Source organism: Rhineura floridana, chromosome 4, assembly GCF_030035675.1.
Source record: "Rhineura floridana isolate rRhiFlo1 chromosome 4, rRhiFlo1.hap2, whole genome shotgun sequence".
NCBI classification, from domain to species: domain Eukaryota; kingdom Metazoa; phylum Chordata; class Lepidosauria; order Squamata; family Rhineuridae; genus Rhineura; species Rhineura floridana.
The window spans coordinates 87,269,518-87,286,289 of record NC_084483.1 but is presented as its reverse complement, the minus strand read 5'-3'; the positions used below and the strand labels follow the sequence as shown (position 1 = coordinate 87,286,289).

The window sequence follows — 16,772 nt, the reverse complement described above, 5'->3', positions numbered from 1 at the left end:
GGGGGAAGGACCCTTCCTCCAGAAACATGTTGGATGTCCTGGAGTTTCTTCAATTCAGGTTGGACAAAGACCTTAGCACTAATTAAGTGCCAAGTGGCAGCCCTTGACAGTGTCTTGGGGTGCAAAGGAGATTTTTCTATTTCTACACATTCTCTTTTTAGATGGTTTATCAGGGGGATGGGCCTGAGGAATCCTCCAGTGGTTCATCTCTTTCCCTCTTGGAACCTCAACTGGGTCTTGACAGTGCTAATGAGTCCTCCCTTTGAGCCATTAACCACGTCTGAATTGAAGTTTCTTACAATGAAGACAGTTTTCCTGGTGGCAATTTATTTTTTATTTATTTTATTATTTGATTTATATCCTGCCCTTTCTCCCAGCAGGAGCCCAATTACATCAGCTTGTCAGGTGTCAGTGTTCGAAGCTCTTTCCTCTGATAACCAGTCATGTATTTTTCACTCAAGATAAAGTGGTTCTTAGAACTGACCTTTCATTCCCAAAATTAACTCACTGTTTCATAGGGCACAGGAGGCGGTTCTCCCATTGTTTTGTTCAAATCCATCTTCTCATAGGGAAAAGGCCTGGCATGCTCTGGACTTGTGTAGAGCTCTTCGCTTCTACCTGGATAGGACATCAGTTTTTAGGAAGTCTGAGGCATTGTTTGTTTCTTTTGGGGAGACAGCTCTGGGATGGAAGGCTTCTTCCCCCTTGATTTCTCGCTGGCTTAGGCAGGCTATAGTTCAGGCTCTGGGGACCCCCCCCCTTGGGGATTTAATGGCTCATTCTTTGAGGGGCTCTTCTACCTCAGCAGCATGCAAAGGTAGTTTCCCCATCCTAGATGTTTGTAGAGTGGGTAGTTGGGCGTCAGTTCACACCTTCTCTAGACATTATAAGATTGACTTCTGGGCTTCCACCTATGCAGCCTTCGGTCGGAAAGTCCTGCAGAGGGTGGTTAGGACATGACCTGCATTCCCAGAACCCCACCCTGTTAGGAGCTCTGGTATGTCCCAATGACTAGTCTCCAGGATCCTTTGGGGAAAAATGGAAATTCTTACCATGAATTTCTATTCCCGGAGGTTCCTGGAGGACAGTCCTTTCCTCTTCATTCTAGGTCTTCTGGTTATGCCTGTCGGTCTAAGTGGCTTCTGCCAGTGCCATACATGTGGGGAGGTAGTTAGGGTCACCCAGGGATTTCCTAGCATTTTCTTTGTCACTATGGTTATGCATATTTTCCAGGTTTTAGCAGTTCCTTTGGGTCGCATGGCCTATTCCTATTCTGTTTCCTTCAGCTCTGCTGAGGTTGGGGACCAACAAATGTTTAGGCTTCTACGCTTGGACAGAGCTGTCGGGGTTGAGGGGTAATCTTTGCTTGTCCAGCCAGTCTGGAGAGAATGGGATGGCCCCTCCCCCCAGGGTGAGGTCATCTGAAGTGTACCTTGCCTGCTGTACCAGAGGGAGGTGCCATCCCAAAGCCAATGACTGTTCTCCAGGAACCCTGGAGAATAGAATGGTAAGAATTTCAGTTTATATTTCAGATATTAAAAATAAAGAAACCAAAAAATGATAAAACAAGTTTAACTCTGCCCTATTTAGGTATGTTTTATCACTTTCAAACAATCTTGTTGGAAGCTGTCCTTATTAATAGGAAATAAAAAATAAAGAAACCAAAAAATGATAAAACAAGTTTAACTCTGCCCTATTTAGGTATGTTTTATCACTTTCAAACAATCTTGTTGGAAGCTGTCCTTATTAATAGGAAATAAACTCATGATTGCACTTTAAGGCTTGAGGAGTTTTGCAAACTTGTCGGTTTTTGGTTTATCCTAGTAACCCTTTTTTCTTTATGGTTTTGCTGTAAATTTACACAGGTGCTTATATACCTTTCTGTTGTGAGTTTGAATCTTAGACTGTGATTCAAATAAGCTCTTTACATGCATTTAGTTAAAGGGATCTACGCATGCAAACCAAGCTGCCACAGTTCTCTCCAGAGCTGCAGCAGTGAAACCTGCAACTAGCTATACTTGCATGCAGTTTCTTTTTGCTAAAACAAATGCAAACAATTTCTGTGAACAGCTGCATCTATGAATTCCTCAGACACATGTAAATCAGTTATTTGTATCATAGGTTTAGTGCCTAAAACTTTGGCTCTTTAGCTATAATTCTATGTACTAGGGAAAGTCTCTCTTGTAGTTCTAGTTTCGGTTCCCATATTGATCTCTTAAGTATAATGCTGGAATATTCAATAACATGGTAATATTTTTCTATTTCTAACTTTTTTCCCATTATAGAGTGTGTGAGCTTCTACAAGGTGGAGCCATAATGAATAAAAGTTATCAACCTCATGAAGCTCATATTCCCTACCTCCTCCAGCTCTTTATAGATTACAACTTGTATGGAATGAATTTAATAAACCTGGCTGCTGTCAAGTTTAGGAAGGCAAAGAAGAAAGGTGTGTAAATGCAGTTCATAAAAATTATTGTGTAGTTTTGGACACATCTCTAGAATAGACTTTTTTTGACATAAAAATGGAGATAATTGATCCTGCTTTTGTAATAACATGTATTTTCGATACTATTCTTTACTGTTAATATACACTATATGATGTGTAGGGATGTAGTTTGAATTGAACAAAAAAAGAACCCATAGTACTTTCCTGCATTGAAAGCCAATTTATACATCTTGGGTTCTCTTAGGGTCATTTTTGTCATATTAGAAGGTTACTCTAGGATATACAGAACTATTTTCCAACTTCTACAGCCTTGTATTTAAGCACTAGCCCAGCTGTCGTAGATGTCAAGGAATTGCATGCATGGAATTTTGTGTAGGTGAATGTGGAGAATTGCTGTATTCCTCCACTGTGCGTAACATAGAGATCAAGTAGGGTGCCAGAAGACAGAAGCCCCCTCCTCCACATCTAGTACAGTAGGGCCCCACTCATACGGCAGGTTATGTTCCAGTCCCCCGCTGAGAAGCGAAAACTGCTGGAAAGTGGAACCCTACTGTATTCCAGCTGACAGCGATCAGCTGTAGCATGGGGAGCTCCAGCCGCTGTACTCCAGCTGACAGCGATCAGCTGTAGCGTGGGGAGCTCGCACGCTACAGCTGATTGCTGTCAGATGGAGCGCGGCGGCTGGAGCTCCCTGTGCTACAGCTGATCGCCCTGCTGGCGCTGGCGTATTAGCGGAATGCCGAAAAGCGGGGCCTACTGTATAGAAATGTAGTGGGCTGCTCCAGCAGGCTAGTATTATTTTTTTCAGGCTAGTACTTTTGTGTGCTTATTTACAAATCTGCACTACCTAGATCATATAACTGCCCACGCTGATAAGACTTAACATTAATCGCAACCTCTTGCATTCACTGAATACACAACGGGAGGAGTGGGAACACTTCTGCTAGCCCCACCCCAGATGCTGACACATTCTTTGTACATTCTTCCCATCCCAGCAGCTGCAGGAACATAGGCAGCAGGCAAATAAGCATTTTGTATATATATAATGGAGAGGAGCTTTATCTCTACTTTAGGAAATCTGCCACAGGCAGTAGCAGACAGCAAGGTGGGCTGATGGCACTTACCTGACCTCCTGTCAGCAGAGTTGCTGCTGCTTAGTGTGAGTGGCAAGGTGGTGGGGAAAAACACACTGGCAGGAACAACATATTGGCTCTGCCAGTGCATTTGCACAGCACCAACCTCCCTATTTTGCCCCTCCCACTCCTGGTAAGTAGCAGCAGTTTCATTGCCAAGAAGCCAAATAAGTGCCACTACCCCACCCTGCCATGTGCTACTGGCCACACAAGATAGGACACATTTTATGCTGGGAAAGCAGGCTTAATATAATGTGAGATGTCTTATATTTATCAAGAAGAATTTGTTCATATAGCAGATGGATTAGAATAGAGTGGGTAGTACACTGATTGTGTCCCCTTTTCACCTGCTAGCCAAGTTCTGATTACCACTAGCAGCATAGATAATAGGAGCATAAATCTCTTAAACACAATAAGGACTAGGTCTGAAGGCAGTTCACCAGTTGTCTGAATTCTCTGCCTATTTAAATATGCTGTGTTTTCCTTAGGTAGTCCGACATCACGTGGGATATAGCGCCATCTGGCGTCCGAAGGCAAGAATGGATCGAAGTCAAGACCTGGGGCATCGAGCCCTTCCCACTCTAGTTCATTCTTGCCTTCCTTCGTTCGAGGCTTTTGGATCTGCTAGCTAGCTAAGTTGGAGTGTGTGGGATTGTACTTTTCTTCTTGTTTCCTTTCTCCCTCACCCTCTCTTTATATATCCGGGACGTTATTTTTGGGGGGGGGAATTTTATTTTTAACTCATTTTTGCCTCCCCCTTTTAGTCCCTTTGTTGGGGAATCCGTTGGCTGCCGTTTTCCCTTTTGGCTCCCGTCTCTCTGAAATGAGCCTTCCCTGAGAGCCGCGGCTGCGGCTCTCTCTCTTCAGCCCGTTTTTTCCCTGTTTTTTCTCCATCGGTCTCCCTTCCACAGGCGACGACTGATTTTGTTGGGCTCACCTCTCCCTTTGGATGAGCCTTTCTGAGAGCCGCGGCTGCAGCTCTCTCTTCAGCCCTTGCTTTGCCTTGCCGCCACTTTCACGCGGCGGCCGTCTTTTTAATTGTTTTTTGCCTCGCAGGGAGCCGCGGCTGTGGCTCCTCTAACAACTGCTTTCGGCGGCTGCTGCCTTTTTAATTGTTTTTTGCCTTGCCAGAAGCCATGGCTGCGGCTCCTTTATCAACTGCTGTTTGGCGGCTGCTGCCTTTTTTATTATTTTTTGCCTCGCAGCGAGCTGCGGTTGCGGCTCCTTTAACAACCGTTTTTTCGGCAGGGGCTGCTATTGGGCTGTGGCGAAAGGCGGCTGCTTCCCTTAGCAAGTAGCGGTTGGAGCTCGCTTTCGCGGCTCCTCTGTTGGCATTTCTCTGCCTTGAGGCTTTTCAGGTGGCTGTGGGAGGACCCCCCCCCGGCTCTTTTTTACCAGTTCGCAGCCTTTACTGTAAAGCACGTCACTTGCTGCGCTTGGAACTCTCTCTTGCTCCTCCTCCCCTATCTGTCTGCCTGACTCCTGCCGCGTCCGTTATAGGCCTTCTGGAGCACTACAACCCTTGCCTACCCGCCATTGTGCCTTCTTCCCGGCTGCCATTTTGATTGAAATTCCCACCCTTTTTCGCAGGCGCCATTTTGATCTGCCCATTTTTCCTGCCCTTTCTGTTCTCCTTCACTTGTTTGTACAGTTATTTAGTCAGGCTATCCAAGTGCCTGTAGGACTTATTTTTACAACAAGTGCCTCTGCACAGCAACTGCATATTCGGACTGCACCTTGAAATTACCTGCGCCGCAGCTGCATATTGGAACTGTACGCCACACCGCACCCACCACCTCTGTGCGTGTGTTGGTGATAGTACTCCGCCACACCGCACCCACCACCTCTGTGTGTTGGTGTTATATATACCGTGTGTTGGTGAAAGTCCCTTGCCGCACCGCACCTCCCACCTCTGTGCGTGTGTTGGTATTTATATATATATATATATATATATAGCATTGCTGGGCGCTCAGAATGGCAGATCAACACTCAGATACACATTCAGCAGCGGCTAAGAGACCCTGCAAGTCCTCGCATCATAAGTCTGCAAATCAAAAACTGTCCAGGCTGCACTCCAAGGCCGTGGCTAAAACGAAACACCTGTCTCGCCTCAGTGCCACCAAAAACACACGTTACATTTCTGTGCCACATTCTCAAGCTGCTAACCAAGAGCACTTGACAGCACTCTTTCACTCTCCAGCTGGGTCATCTGAGGCTGACTTCGAGGGTTTTCCTGACCAGCCTGGAGTCTGCCACTCACAATCCAGCCTGCCACTCCAGACCAGTGAGCCCACTGTTGCTGTTCCTCCACAAACACAACCGCCTGCTGGTCCACTATCAGGGCAACTACCTGCCTCTGTACCAGGACTGCAGTTGTCTCCTGAATTCCTGATGCAGTTGAAAGATATCCTAAGCCTCTTCTCAGATCAGTCGAGAGTCCAGACAGCTCCACTGACTCAGCACAGCGAACAGCACCCTTCCTGTGCCCCAGCCCCATGTGGCTGTTCTGATGTGGTACCGCTCCCCTCGCCCAACCCATTTGACGTTGCTAGAGGCAGGATTGAAGATGGCATCCCTGGGTTGGAGGACCCAGGTTATTCTCTTCAAGCCGAAGGGGATGAGTGGAGTGACGAGGCAGACTTCGAGGAGAACACCTCATATCGCCTATTTGATGCGGCCGACTTTTTTCCGCTATCTCGCAGAGCTTTGGACACATTGGGCCTTCAAACTACACAGCCCGAATCTACCACTCCCCCCCATGAAAGGGGCTAAAGTCCTTAAGTCTCCAAAATCATTGGATCATTACCTTCCTGTGCTGGACCCCATTGGCAAACTGGCCAAGGAAGAGCTGGATCATCCTCTGCAGGCACGCCGCTTTTCCATTATGGCCAAAAGGCTCTATGCACTGGACCCGGACTTTATGAATCGCTTGCTTGTTCCAGACATCGACGAGCCAGTCTCCAGTTTGGTTTCGCGCTCGCTCCTTCCAAAGCAAGGGGAATCACAACTAAAGGACCCCTTTGAACGCCGCATGGACTACGCCTTGCATAAAAACCATGAGGGTACTTCCTTTACTATTCAGGTGTCTGCTTCAGCTTCCATATTTTCAAGAGCGGCTATGATGTGGCTAGACGAACTCTTGGATGATCCCAAACCAGACCCTGTCAAGCTCTGCAAGGGCCTGGTAAAATTACACAAGACAGCAGCCTTCTTAGCCGATGCCACACTGGATGCCACCCAGCTGGGAGCACGAGCTCTAGCCTCACAGGTGGTAGCTTGGTGTACCCTTTGGCTCAGGCACTGGGATGCTGATTCTACAGTCAAGGGCAACTTGTCTAGAGCACCCTTTTCTGGGTCTTTACTCTTCGGAGACAAAGCCTTCAAGGCGGTCTTGGTAGACCCTAAAGACAGCCGAAAGCCAGTATTGGCCACTTCTAAGAGAGAGGATCGTAGGGCTTTCAGACGTTTCACCCCATATCGCTCCTTTCAGCCCTTTCGAGGAGCGCGGCCTGCAGGGCAAGGCCGTGACTTTCAATCTTCTGGTTTCCACTCCTCCAGGGGATCCTGGAACAGGCAGCGTGTCCAAGCCAGAGCACAGAACAGGGGAAGTCAAGGGGCCTCAACTTCAAATTATTGCAGGGGAGCTCATCAGCGAAGACAATACTGATGCTTTCCCTGGGGGGGGGCAGATTGCTAATGTTTGCAAGTCACTGGTTATGTCTGACACAGGTCGCTTGGGTCAGAGATCTATTCCTCCATGGTTACGAACTGGAATTTTGGTTGACCCCTCCAGACAGGTTCATTCCATCCACTCTACCCAGAGTTCGAGACAGGTGCCGGATCATGCGGGAAGCCATAACCCATCTTCTCGACATAGCTGCAATAGAACCTGTACCACTGGAGGAGAGAGCACAAGGGGTTTACTCCCTCCTATTCCCAAGTGAGATCAGTCATGGAGGGCGGTTCTAGATCTCAAATTTGTCAACCGTTTCATGAAATACCGACGGTTCAAGATGGAGTCCCTGGCATCAATTGTAGAGGCGCTACACGAAGGGGATTTTCTGGCTTCCATAGATCTCAAAGAAGCTTACCTTCATGTGCCCATCTGTCCAACCCACAGACGTTTCCTGCGATTTGCCTTCAGCCCCCATCACTTCCAATATCGAGCAATGCCTTTCGGTCTCTCGTTGGCCCCGTGAGTATTCACCAAAGTGCTGCTAACCCTGGTGGCTTATCTCCGCCTCCAGGGAGTCCACATTTATCCTTACTTGGATGATCTGTTGATTTGAGCGAGTTCCAGAGATTTGGCCCTCTTTCATGTTCACTCTGCTCTTACGACTCTACGCACCCATGGTTGGCTGGTCAACTACGACAAAAGTCAACTACTACCAACTCAGAGATTACAACATTTGGGTGCAATTCTAGACACCACGCAGGCCATGATCTTTTTGTCACCAGATCGTATTACGGCCATCACAGAGATGGCTCTACACCTCGCATGTCGTTCGAGAGTGGACTTAATGCTTCTGGCAGGGGCTCTGGGGATGTTTGTCTCGACCATTCACATTGTGCCATGGGCTCGGCACCACACTCGACCCTTACAGTGGGCCCTACTTCCTTTCCAACAGGACATTGCCACGTCCAACCACCGTACGGTCCACCTGCACCCATCTCTGCGGACCTCTTTCCATTGGTGGGCTACGGCCAAAAATCTCAGACTGGGAACCCCGTTCCGAGAACCAGACAGGACCATACTCACCACAGATGCCAGTCTGTCCGGATGGGGGGCCCATTGCAATTCCCAGTATGTTCAGGGAGTGTGGTCCAACACAGAAGCAAGTCACAATATCAACTGGCTGGAACTAAGAGCGGTCCATCTGGCTCTTCGGCATTTTCAACCCTTGTTCCTTCTGGACCACGTATTGATTCGCACAGACAATACTTGTGTGAAATCACATCTGAACAGACAAGGGGGCACCAGGTCACGGTGCCTCCAGGCAGAAGCGTCTCAACTCTTCCAATGGGCCGAAATACATCTACTTTCACTGAGAGCAGAACATCTCCGAGGTGTTTTAAACATTGCGGCCGACTGGCTCAGCAGACAACAGGTGATCCCGGGAGAATGGAAGCTACACCCCATGGTGTTCAGCCTTCTCCAACGATGGTTCGGCAGCCTCTCGGTGGATCTGTTTGCATCCAGTCACAATTACCAGCTTCCTCGCTACTTCTCCAGGTATCTGGACAACGACGCGGAATCAACGGATGCACTGTTGACTCAGTGGCCAGCAGGCCTCCTATATGCTTTCCCCCCCGATACCGCTATTGGGCAGGACCATCAGGAAGCTGCGACGCAAAAGGGCCCATCTGATCCTGATAGCGTCGTACTGGCCTCGTTGGACGTGGTTCTCTGACCTGCTCTCCCTTTCAGTGACGGAGTCTTGGAGGTTGCCACTCAGACCAGATCTTCTATCTCAGGGCCCGATTTGCAATCCGGATCCCGAATGGCTCAATCTGACAGCGTGGCATTTGAACGCGGACATTTGATTCACTGGGGACTGTCTAAGGAAGTTGTGGACACAATTCTCACGTCTCGAAAGCAGTCGACCTCTCGGGTCTACCAAAGCACCTGGTCTACCTTCACTAGTTGGTGTGACTCTCAAAATGTTCTACCATCTCAGGCCAAGGTTCAACATCTGCAATTTTTACATAGAGGCCTGAAGATGGGACTGAAACCTAACACCTTATGCCGCCACGCCGCCACCATTTCATCTATTCTCTCAGTCGCATCTCCTAATATTCCTATGGGTTCACACCCACTGGTCAAACGTTTTTTGAAGGGGGCCGTCCTACTGTCGCCAGCAGTTTGTCATCGCTTTCCTTCGTGGAGTTTATCAAAGGTCCTACAAGCCCTGCAGCGCCCTCCTTTTGAGCCCCTTCGATCTGTGCCTTTACGTCTTTTGACCTTCAAAGTCCTGTTCCTCGTGGCGATCACCTCGGTGAGAAGAATCTCAGAGTTGGGGGCGCTGTCCTCGGCCCGCCATCTCTGTATTTTCCATAAGGACTCAGTGGTACTGCGTCTAGATCCTTCCTTCCGTCCCAAGGTCATTTCGGCGTTCCACTGTAACCAAGACATTGTTTTGCCTTCGTTCTGTCCGGATCCTGTTCATCCGCTCGAGAAGGCCTGGCACTCGCTAGATGTCCGGAGGGCCCTCAAGACCTACCTGTCTCGCACCCAGGACATACGGTCAACGGATTCCTTATTTGTATCCTTTCACCCGCGTACTCTGGGGCAAAAGGTGTCTAGCTCTACGTTATCTTGTTGGTTGCGTGCCTGTATTGCATTGGCCTATGAGTCCCTTCAGCTGCCAGTGCCTCGTAACATAACGTCACATTCCACTAGGTCAGCTGCCACTACGGCTGCCTTCGCAACCAATGCTCCTCTAGCAGAGATTTGCAGAGCGGCTGTATGGTCTACCCTAAATTCTTTCATAAGACAGATAGACCGTTACGCTTCTGCTGATGCCTCATTCGGGAGGCGTGTTTTACAACAGGTTATCTCTGCTAAGTAGCCAAGAGGCGGTCCCTCCCTATTAGGGGCTGCTTTGGTACATCCCACGTGATGTCGGACTACCTAAGGAAAATGTACCATTGGTATCACCTGAAGGGTGATTTTCTTAGGTAGTCCAACATCACGGCCCTCCCTTTCTGGAGGATTGGGGGTTTTTTGCTACCTTACCACTTATTATTCTTCAGTGTTATAATATTTAAACTTTTTTACCAAGTCAAGACCAATTTGGACCTGTTTAATATGCTTGCGATCTTTGGGTTATGTTTTGGGACACTGTTTCCTTGCTGTGAGGCCCTTTGGCCTTTTCTGTCTTTTCAGATATGTCTCTCACTTCGGTCTCGTCACGAATGAACTGGAGTGGGAGGGGCTCGATGCCCCAGGTCTTGACTTCGATCCATTCTTGCCTTCGGATGCTAGATGGCGCTATATCCCACGTGATGTCGGACTACCTAAGAAAATCACCCTTCAGGTGATACCAATGGTACATTCTCAATGGATAACAGATGATTATCTAACACATCTTGAAGTGTCATTTCAAGATGGGAAGGTGGGACAAAACCCACTGGGTTGCAGTTTCTAAGGCACCTTTTGAGTTTAGTAGCTATTTTAGGCTGCATTAGCAGACGTATAGCTTCCAAATCATGTGAAGTACTAGTTCCCCTCTACTCAGCACTGGCTTGGCCTCATCTTGAGTACTGTGTCCAGTTCTGGACACCACACTTCAAGAAGGATGCAGATAAACGAACAAGTTCAGAGAAGGGCATCAAGGATGATCAGGGGACTGGAAACAAAGTCCTATGAGGAGAAACAGAAAGAACTGGGCATGTCATGTTTAGCTTTGAGAAGAGAAGACTGAGGGGAGATACGATAGCACTCTTCAAGTACTTACAGGTTGTCGCACAGAGGAGGGCCAGGATCTCTTCTCAATTCTCCCAGAGTGCAGAACACGGAATAATGGGCTCAAGTTACAGGCACCCAGATTTCGACTGAACATCAGGAGAAACTTCCTAACTGTTAGAGCGGTACAACAATGGAACCAAGGACCTAGGGAGGTGGTGGCCTCTTCAACACTGGAGGCTTTCAGGAGGCAGCTGGACAGCCACCTGTTGGCTATGCTTTGATTTGGATGCCTGCATCGAGCAGGAGGTTGGATTCAATGGCCTTATAGGCTCCTTCCAACTCTACTATTCAGTGATTATGTGATACTTTATTCTCCACTGCTGGCAATCCACTGAGATAAAAGGGGTTCATGCTGCTGCCTTTAATATGTTCCTTAGATATCAGCATGATATGAACAGTCCAAAATCAGCAGGGCAGCAGGCACTAAGGTCCAAGATGACCAAAAAAGAGCTTCCTTTTTTTCTAGCATGGATCTCCTTATTGAAGTAGCAATGACTGGAATGTGGCACTTTTTCACATAGTCAGAGAATCAATTAACAACCCTCAATCCTTTCTGCTTTCAAGTTTCTGAAAGGAGTGTATACTTATGGGACCAAGGAGAGACTTGCTCCCACTCTCTCTGCCTCCATGTTCTCCAGGTGCTACTGCTGACCTTTGTTTATCTCTGAGGCAATGGAGAGGGTCTTTGTCAGCACATCACTGTGTGCTAGGTGTCCTCCTTGACTCAAAGTTCTTTGGACCAGGCAAAGTTATGTAACTTTAAGATTGCAATCGTGTCCATATTTATTTGGCATTTAATCTCATTAAGTTGAGTGGAACTCACTTTTGAGTAAACTTACTTAGAGACAGACTCCATGGCTACAATGCAAGCAAGCCCAATTGATCTTAGTTGAACTTAGTTGCTACTTTCTTACAGTTGTGCTGAAAACAACTTTATAAGACAATCTGTTCTGGAATTCACTAATAGGCAAACAACCTTAAGAACATAAGAAGAGCCTGCTGGATCAGGCCAGTGGCCCATCTAGTCCAGCATCCTGTTCTCACAGTGGCCAACCAGGTGACTGGGGGAAGCCCGCAAGCAGGACCCGAGTGCAAGAACACTCTCCTCTCCTGAGGCTTCCAGCAACTGGTTTTCAGAAGCATGATGCCTCTGACTAGGGTGGCACAGCACAGCCATCACGGCTAGTAGCCATTGATAGCCCTGTCCTCCATGAATTTGTCTAATCTTCTTTTAAAGCCATCCAAGCTGGTGGCCATTACTGCATCTTGTGGGAGCAAATTCCATAGTTTAACTATGCGCTGAGTAAAGAAGTAATTCCTTTTGTCTGTCCTGAATCTTCCAACATTCAGCTTCTTTGAATGTCCATGAGTTCTAGTATTATGAGAGAGGGAGAAGAACTTTTCTCTATCCACTTTCTCAATGCCATGCATAATTTTATACACTTCTATCATGTTTCCTCTGACCCGCCTTTTCTGTAAACTAAAAAGCCCCAAATGCTGCAACCTTTCCTCGTAAGGGAGTCGCTCCATCCCCTTGATCATTCTGGTTGCCCTCTTCTGAACCTTTTCCAACTCTATAATATCCTTTTTGAGATGAGGCGACCAGAACTGTACACAGTACTCCAAATGCGGCCGCACCATAGATTTCTACAACGGCATTATGATATTGGCTGTTTTATTTTCAATACCTTTCTTAATTATCGCTAGCATGGAGTTTGCCTTTTTCACAGCTGCCGCACACTGGGTCGACATTTTCATTGTGCTGTCCACTACAACCCCGAGGTCTCTCTCCTGGTCGGTCACCGCCAGTTCAGACCCCATGAGCGTATATGTGAAATTAAGATTTTTTGCTCCAATATGCATAATTTTACACTTGTTTATATTGAATTGCATTTGCCATTTTTCCGCCCATTCACTCAGTTTGGTGAGGTCTTTTTGGAGCTCTTCGCAATCCCTTTTTGTTTTAACAACCCTGAACAATTTAGTGTCGTCAGCAAACTTGGCCACTTGACTGCTCACTCCTAATTCCAGGTCATTAATGAACAAGTTGAAAAGTACAGGTCCCAATACCGATCCTTGAGGGACTCCACTTTCTACAGCCCTCCATTGGGAGAACTGTCCGTTTATTCCTACTCTCTGCTTTCTGCTTCTTAACCAATTCCTTATCCACAAGAGGACCTCTCCTCTTATTCCATGACTGCTAAGCTTCCTCAGAAGTCTTTGGTGAGGTACCTTGTCAAACGCTTTTTGAAAGTCGAAGTACACTATGTCCACTGGATCACCTCTATCTATATGCTTGTTGACACTCTCAAAGAATTCTAATAGGTTACTGAGACAGGACTTTCCCCTGCAGAAGCCATGCTGGCTGTGCCTCAGCAAGGCTTGTTCTTCTATGTGCTTAGTTAATCTAGCTTTAATAATACTTTCTACCAGTTTTCCAGGGACAGAAGTTAAGCTAACTGGCCTGTAATTTCCGGGATCCCCTCTGGATCCCTTTTTGAATATTGGTGTTACATTTGCCACTTTCCAGTCCTCAGGCACGGAGGAGGACCCGAGGGACAAGTTACATATTTTAGTTAGCAGATCAGCAATTTCACCTTTGAGTTCTTTGAGAACTCTTGGGTGGATGCCATCTGGGCCCGGTGATTTGTCAGTTTTTATATTGTCCATTAAGCCTAGAACTTCCTCTCTCGTTACCACTATTTGTCTCAGTTCCTCAGAATCCCTTCCTGCAAATGTTAGTTCAGGTTCAGGGATCTGCCCTATATCTTCCACTGTGAAGACAGATGCAAAGAATTCATTTAGCTTCTCTGCAATCTCCTTATCGTTCTTTAGTACACCTTTGACTCCCTTATCATCCAAGGGTCCAATCGCCTCCCTAAATGGTCTCCTGCTTTGAATGTATTTATAGAATTTTTTGTTGTTGGTTTTTATGTTCTTAGCAATGTGCTCCTCAAATTCTTTTTTAGCATCCCTTATTGTCTTCTTGCATTTCTTTTGCCAGAGTTTGTGTTCTTTTTTATTTTCTTCATTCGGACAAGACTTCCATTTTCTGAAGGAAGACTTTTTGCCTCTAAGAGCTTCCTTGACTTTGCTCGTTAACCATGCTGGCATCTTCTTGGCCCTGGCGGTACCTTTTCTGATCTGCGGTATGCACTCCAGTTGAGCTTCTAATATAGTGTTTTTAAACAACTTCCAAGCATTTTCGAGTGATGTGGCCCTCTGGACTTTGTTTTTCAGCTTTCTTTTTACCAATCCCCTCATTTTTGTGAAGTTTCCTCTTTTGAAGTCAAAGGTGACCGTGTTGGATTTTCTTGGCAATTGGCCATTTACATGTATGTTTAATTTAATAGCACTGTGGTCACTGCTCCCAATCGGTTCAACAACACTTACATCTCACACCAGGTCCCGGTCCCCACTGAGGATTAAGTCCAGGGTTGCCGTCCCTCTGGTCGGTTCCATGACCAACTGGTCTAGGGAATAGTCATTTAGAATATCTAGAAACTTTGCTTCTTTGTCATGACTGGAACACATATGCGGCCAGTCTATGTCCGGGTAGTTGAAGTCACCCATTACTACCACCTTTCCTAGTTTGGATGCTTCCTCAATTTCATATCTCATCTCAAGGTCTCCCAGAGCATTTTGATCAGGGGGACGATAGATCGTTCCCAGTATTAAGTCCCTCCTGGGGCATGGTATCACCACCCACAACGATTCTGTGGAGGAGTCCGCCTCTTTTGGGGTTTCCAGCTTGCTGGATTCAATGCCTTCTTTCACGTATAGAGCGACTCTGCCACCAATACGTCCTTCCCTGTCCTTCCGATATAGTTTATATCCAGGGATAACCGTATCCCACTGGTTTTCTCCATGCCACCAGGTCTCTGTTATGCTCACTATATCAATGCTCTCCTCTAAGACCAAGCACTCCAGTTCTCCCATCTTGGTTCGGAGGCTCCTAGCATTAGCGTACAGGCACTTGTAAGCAGTGTCTCTCTTCAAGTGTCTTTGGCACTTGTGGTTTGGCCTGTGGTAATTTTGCTCTTCTGAATTTATATCCTGTGCCCCTGCTCTCACAATGCCTACTTCTAGGCCTACCCCTTTTAAAATTTCATCATTTCTTTGGTTTTTATCCCAGGGGGGAGGTTTATTCCGAACCGGACCTTTCTCAGCTCCTGTCGGGTTTCCCCCCTCAGTCAGTTTAAAAGCTGCTCTGCTACCTTTTTAATGTTAAGCGCCAGCAGTCTGGTTCCATTCTGGTTCAAGTGGAGCCCGTCCCTTTTGTACAGGCCCGGCTTGTCCCAAAATGTTCCCCAGTGCCTAACAAATCCAAACCCTTCCACCCTACACCATTGTCTCATCCACGCATTGAGACTGCAAAGCTGGGCCTGTCTGGCTGGTCCTGCGCGTGGAACCGGTAGCATTTCAGAGAAAGCCACCTTGGAGGTCCTGGCTTTCAGCATCCTACCTAGCAACCTAAATTTTGCTTCCAGGACCTCACGGCTGCATTTCCCCATGTCATTGGTGGCAACGTGCACCACAACCACTGACTCCTCCCCAGCACTGTCTACCAAACTATCTAAATGACGGGCGATATCCGCAACCTTCGCACCAGGCAGGCAAAACACCTTGCGGTCTACACGCCCATCACACACCCCACTGTCTATGTTCCTAATGATCGAATCACCCACTACAAGGATCCCTCCACCCCCTGGAGATATATCCTCGGCACGAGAGGATAGCTGCTCATCCCCCAAGGAATGGGTCCCTTCTAAGGGATCGTTTCCCTCTTCCTCAGCTGGATGCTGTCCTTCCCCGAGACCATCGTTCTCCATGATAGCAGGAGAGCTATCATCGTTGGAGTGGGACACAGCTATAACGTCCCTGAAGGCCTCCTCCACACACCTCTCTGCCTCTCTCAGCTTTTTGAGGTCCGCCACCTTGGCCTCCAGGAAATGAAGTCGTTCCCGGAGAGCCAGGAGCTCATTGCACCGAGATCACACCCACGACTTCTGTCCAACAGGCAAATAGTCGTACATGCTGCAGGCGGTGCAAAACACTGGAAAGCCCCCACACCCCTGCTGGCTTCTTACCTGCATAGTTTTGTTTAAGGTTTATTACGTCAATGGGTTGGAGACTGCGGTTTAGTTGAGGTCAGGGAACAGACGGGCAGAGTGGGGGGCCCTGGCCTCCTTGCCCTGCTGCCGAACTCGCTCTGCTGCTTAACTTGCCTTGACGCTTTGTCAGCTGGGGCCTTGACGCTTCATCAGCTGGGGCTCCCTCTAGCTCGTGGAGCAGGGTCCCTCGCTAGGGTGCTCTGACTTTATATGTGTGGCTGGTTCCTCCCAGCTACTGCTGCCAGCCAATGATGTGTTACTTGAGGCTGATGGCTCAAATATCAGCTGGGGCTTAACTCTTTAGTGTTCTCTCAGGCTTCCTTCCTTTGAAGGCAGGAAGGCAGGCTTCCTTCCTGAGCGAGGGGCGGGGCTGTTTAAGCTTTTGGCTGCTTTTAATCTAAGCAAGGGGCTGCGACTTCCAGGCAAGTCTTTTTTGTTTGTTGTTTTCCCACCTAGAACAGCCTGGCCTTTCTTTAACCTAGGGAAACAGAGCTTGTGGTTGTGTTTCAGGAAGGGTAAAGCTGCCCTTTTTAGCAAACCTTGGGGTTTAAGAACATACCTACAGCCAACAGATATTTCTATCAAACTTTAAAAAGCAGGGAAATTGGGCA

General features: G+C 47.5%; 1 protein-coding gene across 1 annotated transcript in view; it reads left to right on the top strand.

Annotated features, from left to right (window-relative positions):
* The window catches only part of REV3L (REV3 like, DNA directed polymerase zeta catalytic subunit), a 166,219-nt gene that overhangs the window by 43,553 nt on the left and 105,894 nt on the right, over positions 1-16,772 (top strand). Inside the window, exon 4 of the mRNA XM_061623630.1 lies at positions 2,286-2,446. Within this exon, the coding sequence (XP_061479614.1) occupies positions 2,286-2,446 (161 nt within the window). The remainder of the gene's footprint in view (positions 1-2,285; positions 2,447-16,772) is intronic.